Source organism: Salvia miltiorrhiza, chromosome 1 (assembly GCF_028751815.1).
Source record: "Salvia miltiorrhiza cultivar Shanhuang (shh) chromosome 1, IMPLAD_Smil_shh, whole genome shotgun sequence".
Lineage (NCBI taxonomy): Eukaryota > Viridiplantae > Streptophyta > Magnoliopsida > Lamiales > Lamiaceae > Salvia > Salvia miltiorrhiza.
The window spans coordinates 61138226-61152163 of NC_080387.1; the positions used below are offsets into that span (position 1 = coordinate 61138226).

Below are 13938 nucleotides of genomic sequence, written 5' to 3' on the forward strand. Positions count from 1 at the left end.
ATACAGTAACAGTATGGAGCTCTATCATATAGCTATAATTTTACGGGGCTAGTTCCGTCATTTCAAATTGAATTTAAATCATAACCCCAATTTTTAGCATTTAATTAAATAATTAATCTAATATGCTCTTACTAGGCCCCGAGCACTTGGAACGCACGCGCTTCTAACTACATAACCGTCTTCCAGCTGAATCGAGTCGTCTCAATTTCACATTTCAGCTTCTTGTTGTATTCAATCACCATCAACCCTCTCTCTCTCTCTCTAGAGGTAACCCAAGCCATGATTCTCTGTAGTTAACCGAGATAGTGTACACATTTGCATGCGCGCATGCATTGCATATATGGATACAGATTGAGTGAGTGTGTGTGCGTGTGTTTGCGATGAATTATTTAGATTCTCGAAAGAGTTTTCTTTACGGTTTTGCTGTAACCCATTTTCGTATACTACTCCAAATTCGTATTATTAGCGACGTGAATAGTTGCGAGTCTGTTTGTGTATGAAAATTCATGATTATGTGCGTTTCTTTTGCGCAAGAATTGGTAGTTCTGCTTTGGATTTCATGCTCTTAAAAACTTTAAATTTTTACTTGTGGTTGAAGTTTGGAGCGCAGAATATTGTTCGAAATACTTTTCTTGATTTTCACATCTGCGATTATGCGAAGCTTCAACGAGTGTTTCGAGTTTAATGCTGTAAAATCAACGTTTTGCTTTTCCTTAATTATGGTACTAATCATATCTTGTTTTCGATATTTTTACAGAATATCTTTTTGAAGGGAAATAAGCAAATATGGCCAAGAATATGTTCTTGCTGATTCTGGGTTTCTATTGGGCGATCATGGGACTTCAGTCTTGGGCAACCACTGATGTATCAGAGGGTAACTAGTCTTTTTTTGAACTTCAATCTTGAATTACTGTTGACTGTTAATTGACCGATTAATTTTACCAATCTCTTCAACTTTTGCTGCTGAAAAATGGAAGAAGACTGTGGTTATAGTTTTAATGTAGGAAAAATTGATGAAAAGTCATTCGAGAAGAATTTTCATAAATTTGAGCCATTCTTGAATTTCCTGCAAGTTATTGATGGTTGCATTATTGTATGGTTTTATGTTAGTTTCTTGATACTCTGTTTTTTTGTGTTGGTATAGTTCATGGTTTTATTTTTTTTGGTAAAGTTAAAGCCCATATAAAAAATAATATGAAAAAACATTACACTTTTTAAATTTAGCTGAACTAATGAGACACTGATCAGAAATTCAAATTTTTGTGATGGTTTAGAATAGGAGCAGCACTGGTTCACAGCTATATTCTAGCTTGTTTTGCTTTTGAAAAAGAAAGAAAAGGAAACTGATAAACGAGCTCGTGTTATGCAGTTCAAGCTCTTCAAAATTTGTACAGGTCACTTAACAAGCCGATGCAGCTGGAGCATTGGAAAGAAGAGAGTGGAGACCCTTGTGCAGAACCCTGGACTGGAGTTCAATGCATCGGATCATCAATTATCGACCTGTAGTTCTTCATTATCGATATGATGATATAGATTCTTCTTACAGATTGACTATTATAGTGACTCTGACTTCTTATTTGTGTTCTTTTTTTTTTCAGTAAACTTCATGGGCTGGGGCTGACAGGAAGCATTGGATTTGAGCTCTCAAATCTCAAGAGTCTGAAGAAATTGTAAGAAAATTCTGTCAATTTCTGTGTTCTTCATTCATCATCGTGCATTGTTGTGACCTCTTTTCAACTGTGTGAAAATCATTTTTTAGGGACCTTAGTTCAAATGACATTGAGGGATCAATCCCCTACAGTTTACCTCCCAACCTCACGCACCTGTAAGATACTCGACATAGGCTTGTTCGTGTAAGAACTAAGACCATTTGCTTCAAAAGTTTTACAATAATAACTGTTTTGGTTCTCTTCAATGCATATCAGAAACTTCGCTGAGAACAAATTTAGTCAGAGCTTTCCATACTCGATAGAGAAGATGAAACACCTCCAACATCTGTAAGTAGCTCTATGTTTAATAGGATGTGGTACTGAGAATTCCAAGTCTTCTGTATGATTACTGACTCGTGTTTTACTCCGTGTAGGAATCTGAGCCACAATTCATTATCTGGATCTTTGGGAAACGTGTTTGCTGGCCTTGAGAGTCTTGAACAAATGTATGTTACATTGCTACATTCGCTGAAATTTCTTTTATCATTTCTCAGTTCTGAGAAAATGCATTCTTCTTTCACCAGGGATTTGTCGTTCAATAGCTTCACTGGAGATCTACCTATCTCGGTCAAATCTATGTCAAATCTTAAAAGCTTGTGAGTTTGTTTCTCTGTTATTGACTGTGAAAATTACATGAAACTGACATGAACTATTTCAGGTTTTTGCAGAGCAATCAATTTACTGGATCAGTAATTTTCTTGGCTAGTCTCACTCTCATTGATCTGTATGTAAATCTAATAATATGTTGGAAATTATTTTCCACTGTATTTAGGTGATTATGCACTAACTAGTCCCAATTTTCAGGAATATTGAAGATAACCATTTCAGTGGTGTTATTCCAGAACACTTCCAAAATATAACCAACTTGTGGTATGGTGTAATGCTGTCTTCAATTTATCTTCTGCATTACATTAATCAATCTTTACATACTCACATTTTGTTTCTGTAATTCTTTGACTCGCCTTTCGTCTTTATTCAGGTTTGGGGGCAATGAGTTTGTAAGAGAAGCAAACTATCCTCCTTGGAACTTTCCTACAGAGTCAATGCCGAAAGAGCAGAACAGTTCAGCAGCAGTAAATTTTAGTGCCTTTGAGAACAATACTCCTCAAATGGAAGGAGGTCACAAAAGCAAGAAACTAGGCGCGGGTGTGATAGTTCTAATAATTGGTGGGATCATTCTGGTAGGAGGAAGTGCAGCTCTTACGATTGTTCACAGGCAACGGTCCTTTGTTAGAAAATGTAGAAGCACGGTAGGCCGTGAAGACTCAATGAAATCTCTTCCTACTAATACACTCCAAGGTAAGAAGATGTCATGTAAACTCATACTTGCTTGTAATTTTCATATTGTTTTTGTATAAGTTTATGGTTTATATTTGCTTCGTGTGGCACAGATTATACATCGGTGAGTGGAACAGGCAGCCCCCATACATCAGGGTTCAGCTCTTCACCGATGATTACCCCTTCTCGTTTGCCTGCTGTTCGGACTAGAACACTGAAACTGCCTAGGAGAAAAAGTTTCACCAAGAGCAAAATGGCAGCTGTTCCAAGAGTATACACCATTGCAGAGCTTCAAATAGCAACAAACAGCTTTGGTGAAGAACACTTTATTGGTGAAGGATCCCTTGGTTCCGTTTATAAAGCACATTTTCCAGATGGCACGGTACAATCATGAGATAACACACTTACTAGCTATTGAAGTTCCACAAGTTTTGAAAATCCCAAGTAATAATGTGCAATCCTCTGTTGGTAGGTTGTGGCTGTGAAGAACATTAAGACAGTACCTCTATCCATCATCGAAGAACAACAGTTCTTCGATGTGATCAAGAACATATCGCGTTTGAAGCACCCGAACATAGTGCCTCTTCTTGGTTATTCCATGGAGCATGGCCAGCATCTCCTTGTGTATGAGTTTATCAGGAACTTGACTCTTGATGATGCTCTGCATTGCGTCGCGTACAAGCCGCTGAACTGGGGCGCTCGCCTTCAGATTGCTCTTGGCGTTGCACGAGCACTGGAGTAAGTTACGAAATAGTTCTCTCACTTTATATAATTTTTTCATTTTAATGTACTTCATATCAAGAAAAATGTGCTTTCTTTTTGCTTCTCAGTTACATGCATTCATCATTCGTGCCGCCTATTCCCCATAGCAACTTGAAGGCTGCTAATATCTTGCTTGATGAAGAGTTTAAGCCTCATGTCTGTGATTGTAGCCTGGCTATACTGAGGCCCCTCTCTAGGAACACGGTTAAGCTCAAGGTACGCGTCAACTTCTACTACTATGACTACTTCTCTTCGTCTTCGCTCTCTCTCTCTCTGAAATTTGGATGTGTGCGCATGGACAGGCTTCTGAAATGGCAATAGCTGATAGTGGCTACATTGCACCAGATAATCTACAACCTAGCTCTGGTAACTCAAAGGCTGATGTTTATGCCTTTGGGGTGCTGCTGTTAGAAATTTTGACAGGAAGAAAGCCCTTTGACAAGTACAGTCTTCTTCTATACAGCCTCGGTTTCACTTCAACTTCCCCATTTCTGATACAGTATGTGTGTGTGCAGTACACGAGCACCGGGAGAGCAGTCTCTGGCAACATGGGCTGCATCGAGGCTTCACGATGGCGCGTCGTTAGCACAGATGGTCGATCCAGCCGTTAAGAATACAATTCCCTCCAAGTCTCTCTCTCGTTTTGCTGATGTAGTATCTATGTGTATTCAGGTATTGCAAAAGAACATCAATATATAATTTAGTTGTGTTACGTTATTATGATTTTCTCTCGCTCTCCCTCTCATGCCACGAACAGCCTGAGCAGGAATTCAGGCCCCAAATAGGTGAAATTGTGGATTCACTAAGCCGTCTACTGAATCCAACAGCAGCAGATGTTGCAGAGGCAGACTTCGAACGATCTTTCAGATCAACCAGCTCTAAATTTTTTGGCTCATCACCCACACAAAGCTACTACTCTGTGTAATGTTGCTTTCAAGGCTTTTTGAGAGCAATGATTTGTTCTGAAACAATTTATAACATCATTTTTGGTTTTGGCGGTCACTCTGATATCATGAACATAAAACTGTTGTTAGCAACTATCGTTACAAGTCTACAGACAACTAGTTTACGGAATTTATACATTTAAGCCACTGTTCAACAGTGTGTTAATCTCTCCAATGATATTGACAGGTCTTCCGTCGAAAAGTTTTGAAAGCGTAGTCTCACAAAGTTGCTTTAACTCTCTGGTTTTCACAAGAGCTGCTTCCTGCAAAATACAATAGTAAAAATTATTAGCAAGCGACAATGCTGGTGGAGATGAAAAGAATGGCTTCAACTACTAATCAATTGATTGAGCTAATTAACTTTGATAGCAATTAAACTGGTGCAATCCGCTTTTGTAATTTGTAAATAAAAAGTTGCACGTAACAAGTAAACTTACTTGTTTGGGCCATGAGGATGACAATGAATTTTGCAGCTCCAGGCGTTTAGCATAAAGGTCTTTCAGTCCTTCTTTTAATTTAGACTCGTGGTGCTTCTTTTCATCCAGTGTAGTTACCAAACGATCCAAAAATCTGATGTTTAAGAAAACCATGAGTACTATTTATGGAAGTGAGGAAAGCTTTCTAGTTTCTAGGACAAGAAAAGTAGGCCAATAATAATGAATCTACAAAGAATCAAATGAAAGTTTTGAATCTATGGCATTAAAGCACAATCTTTAGAGCTTCATGAGAACAGGGTGAAACCATGTAGTCTAAAACTTGTGTGGGTCAGCATGTGTGTGTGTGTGTGTGTGAGAGAGAGAGAGAGAGAGAACGCAAAAATAGTTTGGAATAAGACTGTTGATACCTTTTAGAGTTGAGTATCATAATCATGTCCCGAGTCTTCCTATTAGTTAACTTTGAGATGGCTAAAGATACATTTGATAGCATCTCTCGGATAGAGTCAGAAGTGTACTGCTGGAGCACAAACGGAGCTACTGATTGGACTTGATGTTGTAAAGATAAGGTTTCTTCATTTGTTAATTCAAGCAACCGTTGGTTCAGAAATGCTTTAACCTGATATCAAAGTAGAAGATGAAAAATAAGTGAGCAGAAAAGAACTAGCCAAATATATCAAAAAAGAAAATTAATTGCTAGGTTGAAGGGTTTTTCCTTAGCAAAATAGTAAGAGATATGGTGCATAGGATAGGAACGTGTAACATTAAGTCAGTATAAACCTCAAATAAGTCATCAAGGATCTTGTTCCGGTATTCTGTCTCCAAAAGCTGACACTTTTCTTGGCTACTTCCAGTTGCTTCAGCATTAGAATAATGATTGCTTGAACCAGATTCAGCAGGAGTGCTTGTTACAACACTGCCCTCAGCCCCACCAACCAGTGGATTCTCAACACTTATATCCCAATCAATACCCGACAGAGAGACATCTTGAGCTGTGGTGCCTTCCATGTTTTCCACAACCTGATGAGTTTCGGCACCATCTTTATGAGGAGAATTTGGCATAGCATCAATAGCACTAACAATTTCATATGGACCCAATCCATTTCCATTATCTTCTGATTCTACAGCACCAATATCCCAATCAATGTCAGAGCTCCCCAAAGCAATATCCCAGTCAATGCTGTCAGCTGCAATATCTGCTTCTCCACCAGCCATGAGTGCAGATTCATCATGCCTTACTTCAGTAGTAACAACACCAAAAACTTCAGGACTCACGAAAACATTAAGAGAAGGGGGATTTAGGCGAATGTCAATCAAGTTTGGTAACACAGGGCTAGGAGTTTTCTGCAAGAACGGATATATTTTTAAAACAGGACATTAAATGAATTATAAGCTTTGAAATATCATCAGTAGTAATTCAATTCGAGCAAAACTCTTACATCCTTCTCTGTATGAGCATCTTTAACAAATGTTGAGTAGAACTCAATGGCCGTTGTTACAGAATCACTGTTCAATACTTCTAACATCTGACTAAAAGTGCTTGGAAGAGATGTCACAGCTGTTTCGAACAACTCTGACCTGACATTTACACCCTGCAGAGCCAGACTCATCATTCATATAGGAATTGTAGACTAAGTACCTTGGAATGAAAAAGAACAAATATAGAGAGTGTGAACCAAAAGCAAACCTGCAATCCTAGCTCCTGACAAGCCTCTGAATATTTTGCGGCTGAAAGAGCTGCATTTCTCTTTATATCAGCTTCTTTTCGCTCTAATTCCACAAGCTGTTGTTGACTCTTTTGGACTTGCTTCTTCTGATATGGGCTTTAAAATGAAATAGAACCGATCAGTAAGAACTAAGAAGAAAAAACATCATAATGTATGCTGCATATTATTGCTATATTTAGTAAGAAAAACACAAACTTCTCTCACATTTCATAATTCACATTTTGAACCATTATCTGAGCAGCCTCACCAAGAAAAATATGATCTTTCTCATATGCAAGCACTATAGTCTCCCAATCACCCTGTCAAATTGAGGGATTTGTGACCAACTGTCAAAAAAGATGCGCTCCAATGGAGACAGATAATCAAAGAGGACGTTTCTAGATATCTTACAGCAGCACCTGAACGCCGACCAAATATATTACGGCTTTCTGGAGTTGACTTTAAAAGGATTTCATATATTTTCTTTGCTTCCAAGTAGCCAATTCCTGAAAAATAATTATAATATCACATTCAACAAGATAGAAAGTCACCGATGTGATTACACATAATATAACAATTAGCATCAATACCAAAATTCCTACAAGCACTAACCTCCATAGAACTGTCCTACCTTAAACAAACATACTTTAATCCTATACAAGCTAATCTCACATAAAAACTGTGGTACATATTTATTCATAGGGTTGATCAATTTTTTAGCTCGGTATCTTTTCCGATAAATTTCGGAAAAAACTAAGCCGATTAGCATTTCCCAAGCATCACATCTCTCTCTCTCTCTCTCTCTCTCTCTCTCTCTCTCTCTCTCTCTCTCTCTCTCTCTCTCTCTCTCAAGTACAAATGCTCAAATTGGAGTTCAACAATTACTAATCATCACAGTTTTGATAAAATAAAAATGAATTGACTAATAAAGTAGCGATGACTTAGACGAAACAAAAATGAAAAGCAACTAAATAAATAAGAAGCGATCCAAAACCTTCGAGGTCGAGGGTTTGGAAAAAAAGATCAATGTCTTTGGGAAGTGCAGCAAACGACGTCGTAATCTTCGCCCTCACAGCCGTCATTCGCTTCCTCCAATCCGCCGGAATCCTCTTCCGATCCACCAGCCATTCTTCAATTCAACCAATACATCAACTCAAAATTTTTCAAAAAAATACAGCGAAATTAAACTAGAAATGATAGTGAAAAAAAAAGTTCAGTCAAACAGTTGAATGTAACTGATGATTTTACCTCCGAGACGAGCAAACGCGATGTCGATCGGGAGTTTCCGAATTTCCTCTTCATTCTGCATTTCGTCGAGCTGATGATTTTGGATTTAGGCGAAGCATAAATCTGCTACAAATCGTTCGTGATTTTGGAATTTATTCAGCTCTGAAGTTTCACAGTTGCGTTTCAGGCTGTCATTTCCTTCGTCTGTATGTAGCAAAGGCGTAATACGTGGGGCTTGTACTCGGTTCAAATTGGGCTCAAAGCCCAAAATCAATCAAACTTGGGTACTTTCATTCATCGTTCTATTTCTCCCACTATAGCTCTGCATTTACTGAAATACTCCCAATCCGTCCCACGAATCTTAACACGTTTGATTTCGATACGAAAATTTAAAAATTGTAGATTAATTTTTTAAGTGTGTAGATAGTAAAATATAAAAATAATAAAATAGGAAAGAGAAAGTAATAATTATTATTTTATTTGAAAATGTGTCAAGATTCGTGGGACGATCCAAAAAGAAATACGTGTCAAGATATATGGGGCGAAGGGAGTAGAGAATTATAGTTTATATTTTAAAATATTACTTCCTCGGTGCCTAAAATACCTTCTTTTATTTCAATTTTCGTCCGTCCCCAAAATATTCTATTATCTATTATAAAAAAAAAAAAAAAGAATCATCTATCCCAAAAATATCTTTTTAGAAATAATTTAACTAAGTATTATCTATACAATTCTCATATATTTACACACATTGTATATAACTTACCCACCACTTTTCATTTTAATTGATTCATTAGTCACTATCAACATTTTTTTGAATTTGTGAAATCTCTTCCTCAATCATTAAATACACAATTAATTTTTATTAAAATTAGTGACCCCTACTCTTGGTAAAATGTTTTAAAGACAGAGGGAGTAATTATTTAACAAAAAGCACATGAATTATTGATAACTACAATAAAATATTTTCTATGTCCCATGAATTTTGACACATTTTTCTTTTTGGATCGTCCCACGAATCTTGACGCATTTCCAAATAAGGTAATAATTATTACTTTCTCTCTCTTACTTTATCATTTTTATTATTTTCTTTCTCCTATTTTATCATTTTTATTACATTCTCTCTACTATTTTATCACTTTTATTACATTCTCTCTACTATTTTCTCACTTTTATTACCTTCTCTCTACTACTTTATCACTTTTATACTTTACTAGTGTATAACCCGTCGAAATTCGACGGGACTTTAAATTATTTATAGTAGTATTTATATTATTTTTGTATAATATAATTAATTTAAATTGACGTAATAGAATTTACATTGCACTAATCTCAACTATATTCATCAATTAAATGATAACTTTTTGCTAGAATAATAAAAATACTTTTTATATAAATTTTGTACTCCCTCTGTCCCAGTCCAATAGACTCAGTTTCCTTTCTGGGACGTCCCAATCCAATAGGCCCAATCTTATTATAGAAATGATTAGGGAGTGTAAGTATGAGGATTAATTAAGGGAGATATACTCCTAATTAAAAATGCTCATTACACACTCAGCCCATTCACCGAACTTATTCACAAGCTCTTTCTATCATTTCTCTTTCTACTCAAACCCTAGAATCGAAAAGGCGCCGCCCCTTCTTCAACCTCCGCCGCTGCTCCTCCACCGATCAACCGCAACCCACCTCTTCGATCTCCCGTCGTGATGTGTACTCCAAAACCCCCTTCGATTTGTCCAGAATTCAACCAATCCTTGGTTGAATTCGTCGATTTCGAGTCTCTGAGCGGTGGTCACGTCTCCGACTCGCAATTTTTTGATGGTTGTGACTCTCGTATAAATCTTGGTGGCTACTTCCCATGTCTTCCTCGAGAGGGTAGAAGGAAGGCGGATCGACAGGCTAGGAGGAAGGCGCGCGGTTCGACAGGCTAAGAGGAAGGCGGTTCCTGTGGATCTATCGGAGACCTTCGTCCCGGAGTCCGAGCCACCTGATGCGGTGGTGGTTGTAGAAGATGAAGTGGTGGCGCCTGAGTTGGAGGAAAAGGCGGAGCCTCCGCCCTACCGATTCCAGAGGATTGTAGATCGGTTCACTAAAAATATGGCGCCTTTTTTTGTGTAAACAGTCGCCAATTTTGGGTGAAAATTTAATGAATTAGCCGTCTTTTTAAAATTTTCAGATTGAATTCAGATTGAAGTGTTTGATTCAGCCGGATATTTCAATTCACATTTTATTTTAATTCACTTAAATTTAATGAATAAGGTATAAATGAGATAAGGAAGAAAAAATGATTAAGGAAAAATAAGGGAATACTTAAAAGCTTAATCTTTAATGGACCACACTACTTATCTATCAAAAAGCAAGTTTCTCAATCTCCGTGCCTAAAGCAACTGAGCCTATTGGGTTGGGACAGAGGGAGTACAATTTTTCTGTATTGACGGATAAGAATTAATATAAGATCTCATTTGTAATCTAAGCATCATCTCATCTCAAGTTTGTAAGAACATATGATCATCAAGAACTTAAAAAACAATATTTGACTTTTGAACGCGAAACTTTTTAGCATTATCTCGTCTGGACCCTAAAATATTATACATGATTTAATGCGTCAATCGTTTGAATGTCACTATCTAATGCTTTAAATAGTATTTTCATTAGGAGCTTGAAAGACCAAGGCTGACTTGTGAGATTACACGATCTGAAGATTGTGCGATTATAACTAACTTCTAATCATCATTTTGTATGGAGCTTGAAAAACTATAACATACTTTTGTGCATCATCTCATATTAAGCTTAAAATACCATAACTGAGTTTCAAGCATCATTTCGTTTGGAGTTTGAAAAAATAAAACTGGCTAATGAGCATCATCTTGTTTGAAATTTGAAAGACCATATTAAAATCATCTCGTTTGGAGTTAACTAAGTTCTGAGAACCATCTCGTCTAATAGATAACAGTCTTGCAATTTTTATTTATTTATCAGACGTGTTATTTCTTAATTACTGAATAGGAATTTGTTATTTAAAAAAATGCAGTTAAAATTTAAGAAACAGGAAGTCTTGAAATATATATGAGTATTTTTATTTATCAGCAGTGTTATTTGATTTTGTAAAGATCAGCAGTGTTATTTCTTAATTACTGAATAGGAATTTATTGTATTTATGTTATTTTAGCAGTAACGTCATTTTCATATGTGCAAAATACTAAATTTATTTCGGCTTAAAAAAAAAGAGTCCGTTAGGATTTTTTTCTATGTGTATGTTATGATCCCAGATTTTAAATTATAGTGGTACTCTATAAGTTAAAATTTAAATTCGACCAGTTTAAAAAAAGCATAATCATGAATCATGGATAGTACTTTCCAATAAATATGAATACTGAGAAATTAACCATGATGATTAATTACGTTTCAATGTAATTTCCATTCATATATTTCTATTTGAATTTGAACGGCAATTTTTAAATTACAAAACTTATTTAGCATTTAGTTAAATTCGACCAGTTTAAAAGAAGCATATTCATGAATCATGGATAGTATTTTCCAATAAATATGAATACTTACGTTTCAATGTAATTTCCATCCATATATTTCTATTACTAACATCTAACTTGACTTTGTCCGATCAAAAAAAAATAGCATTTAGTCACATTCCTTTAATTAATTGCACTACAATAATCTATTTTCCTTATAATCAACCAATCACCCACAGATGATGTATTTTTAATCGAAAGCTCTAAGACTATACAGCTTTATAATTAACGAAAAAGAAGATATAATATGAGTGAAATGTAAAAATAGCCATAAAAATATACTCCAAGTTAAAACAAAAGACTGAAAACCTTCCCCTCGTAGATAAAAAACAGAAAATCACAGAAAATATACTCCAACGTTTGAGTGATTAACGCTGATATGAAAATCTTAATTAATGATTAAGATTGCCTTAAATAATTAAATAGATAACTAAACGGTAGATTACTAAGAGATTAGGAGATAATAGGCGTGAAGCAGAAGATTTCAAAGAGCACGAAATGGAGATTTTCAAAGAGCACGAAATGGAGATTTTTTAGAGCGCCATGTAGGATAGAGAATCATTGGGGGCTCTCCAATATGTAGGATCGAGAATCATCGTCGAATTTCAATTATCGGACACTTCAAAATTCAAATAATACATAAATAAGTTATGGGCTGAACTTTACGATGCAGCAGTAAATGCAATACAATTTCGCAATTTCCTATTTGACATTTAATCCTAATGTTATAACAATCAACAACAATAATGAACTATACAACAATATTAAACTGATCAACAAATTAAACCACGTAGTAAATCCTCCAAATGGGAGAGATTAACAGCAACAACCCCAGCAAGAATCAAGTAGATTCAATAAATCCAAATGCTCCTTTTCTTTGAGGAGAAGCCGAGTATGAAGAATGGCTTACTTAGGAGTCAGATCAGGCGAAGGAATGTCTTCACTTTTCGTTTTGCTTGGAGAATCATCTGGGTCTAAGTTAATTGGACATACAGAGGCAAACTTGCAGAACTTGCATTTCCAGAGCTCCTCCATAGGAGGGTAACTGGCTTCTCTATTGCCCAGCCAAAACTCGAGACATGACTTAATTTGAACCTTGACCAGATCAGGGTCATACTCGAATTCATCTTCCCCTAATAAGGAATGATCTTCCTGTAACTCATAGCTGTTTAAGGAAAAACACGTCTTATAACAGCTTATGCGATGGAAACTCTAAACTGAAATACAGGCAACAGAATTATACATGAAGAAAATATTGAAATCCAATTTAATAGGGCATGCACCCATAATAAATTAATAAGAATATGGAAAAAGTTTGTACAGAATGAGAGACTTGCATTTTCATCCCATACTTCATTTCACCAAGAACTGAAATCATATACGAACTCCAAAGAACCAACCCAGCTGAGTTATCAATTTATTTTTCTGTAAAACGACAGTATGTTTTGGAATAAGAAAATTAAGCACAACCCATCGACACTGCAGAAAAACGAATAACTCCAAAGCTAATGCAAGCTCACCTCAACAATAGTTGGTCATGAGCCATAAGCAGCGAGTAACAACTATTTTCAAAATACCGTACCACGTCGCTCAGAGTCTACATAAACAACCACATGAATGTGAAATTAAAGTAAGTTTAACCCTAATAACTTAATCTCATACGCCACCGTTTTTCAAAGATATAATTACATTAAGATACTTTTCAAAAGTTAGGACATCAAATCTACTACCCAATAAATTTCACCTGTCATTTGCAAACATATCAAAATCCAATGTTATTTCTATTAAAGACAACTTTTCAGTAATTTTCTTCACTCATCATCACTATATTTTCCTGAGCAATCAATAAATCTTAGAATTGGATTCAAGCAATATCAGATCTCAGAACATATTTTAATGGCAGATTTAAACATGATCCATACCAATAGCATACATCAATCGCCAAAATCATAACTCATAACATGTTTTAATAGCAGATTTAAACATGATTCATTCAAATAGCATACATCAATCGCCAAAATCAGAAATCAGAGCATATTTTAATGGCAGATTTATACATGATTCATTCCAATAGCATACATCAATTGCCAAAATCCACACAATAAACATGCTCAATAAAGCTGGAAACTTTTCACATTTGACCAATTTTAACATTAAGGATGGAAAATTATGGCAACTTAGAGAGGGAGAGAGATTACCATTGCAAGCCAGGGCAGATGGATTCACTGAAAACTGGAAATGATTTCCTGCAAAAAAAAAAGAAAAAGAATTAAAGTAAATATTAACATAGTACAAAAAATCTTCAATAGTAAGAAGAAGAAGAAACACAATATTTAGCATTTGAACTAATT

The 13938-nt window shown here is 35.8% G+C and overlaps 3 protein-coding genes across 4 annotated transcripts in view; 2 read left to right on the forward strand and 1 right to left on the reverse strand.

Moving 5' to 3' along the window:
• Positions 1–13938, forward strand: part of LOC131001121 (outer envelope pore protein 16-3, chloroplastic/mitochondrial) — an 89531-nt gene that overhangs the window by 60863 nt on the left and 14730 nt on the right. The window lies entirely within an intron of this gene.
• LOC131001031 (protein STRUBBELIG-RECEPTOR FAMILY 2) lies at positions 190–4823 on the forward strand. Of its 2 annotated transcripts, none has more exons than XM_057927204.1 (17): positions 190–267; positions 758–874; positions 1370–1502; positions 1599–1670; positions 1760–1825; positions 1926–1997; positions 2084–2155; positions 2234–2305; positions 2368–2433; positions 2514–2579; positions 2689–3008; positions 3101–3369; positions 3460–3725; positions 3818–3965; positions 4052–4191; positions 4265–4421; positions 4507–4823. In XM_057927204.1, exons 2-17 carry the CDS (start codon positions 787–789, stop codon positions 4672–4674), a joined length of 2175 nt encoding a protein of 724 aa, XP_057783187.1. In that variant the 5' UTR covers positions 190–267; positions 758–786; the 3' UTR covers positions 4675–4823. The 2 variants fall into 2 exon arrangements, with proteins under 2 accessions (XP_057783187.1, XP_057783194.1); XM_057927211.1 differs by having other exon boundaries at positions 4516–4823.
• On the reverse strand, positions 4690–8364 carry LOC131001072 (CDK5RAP3-like protein). The gene is made up of 10 exons (XM_057927263.1): positions 8082–8364; positions 7828–7962; positions 7245–7339; positions 7059–7153; positions 6815–6950; positions 6567–6719; positions 5908–6471; positions 5538–5746; positions 5131–5263; positions 4690–4956 (listed from the first exon to the last, which is right to left on the reverse strand). Exons 1-10 carry the CDS (start codon positions 8140–8142, stop codon positions 4825–4827), a joined length of 1713 nt encoding a protein of 570 aa, XP_057783246.1. The 5' UTR covers positions 8143–8364; the 3' UTR covers positions 4690–4824.

Excerpts from the sequence above, each read along its gene's own strand:
- LOC131001031 (XM_057927204.1), top strand. The coding sequence starts at position 787 with ATGGCCAAGAATATGTTCTTGCTGATTCTGGGTTTCTATTGGGCGATC. Across the intron at positions 1,826-1,925 it reads CCTCCCAACCTCACGCACCT|AAACTTCGCTGAGAACAAAT; the intron begins GTAAGATACTCG and ends AATGCATATCAG. Across the intron at positions 3,370-3,459 it reads CACATTTTCCAGATGGCACG|GTTGTGGCTGTGAAGAACAT; the intron begins GTACAATCATGA and ends CTCTGTTGGTAG.
- LOC131001072 (XM_057927263.1), bottom strand. The coding sequence starts at position 8,142 with ATGCAGAATGAAGAGGAAATTCGGAAACTCCCGATCGACATCGCGTTT. Across the intron at positions 7,154-7,244 it reads GTCGGCGTTCAGGTGCTGCT|GGTGATTGGGAGACTATAGT; the intron begins GTAAGATATCTA and ends TCAATTTGACAG. Across the intron at positions 5,747-5,907 it reads TCCTTGATGACTTATTTGAG|GTTAAAGCATTTCTGAACCA; the intron begins GTTTATACTGAC and ends CTTTGATATCAG.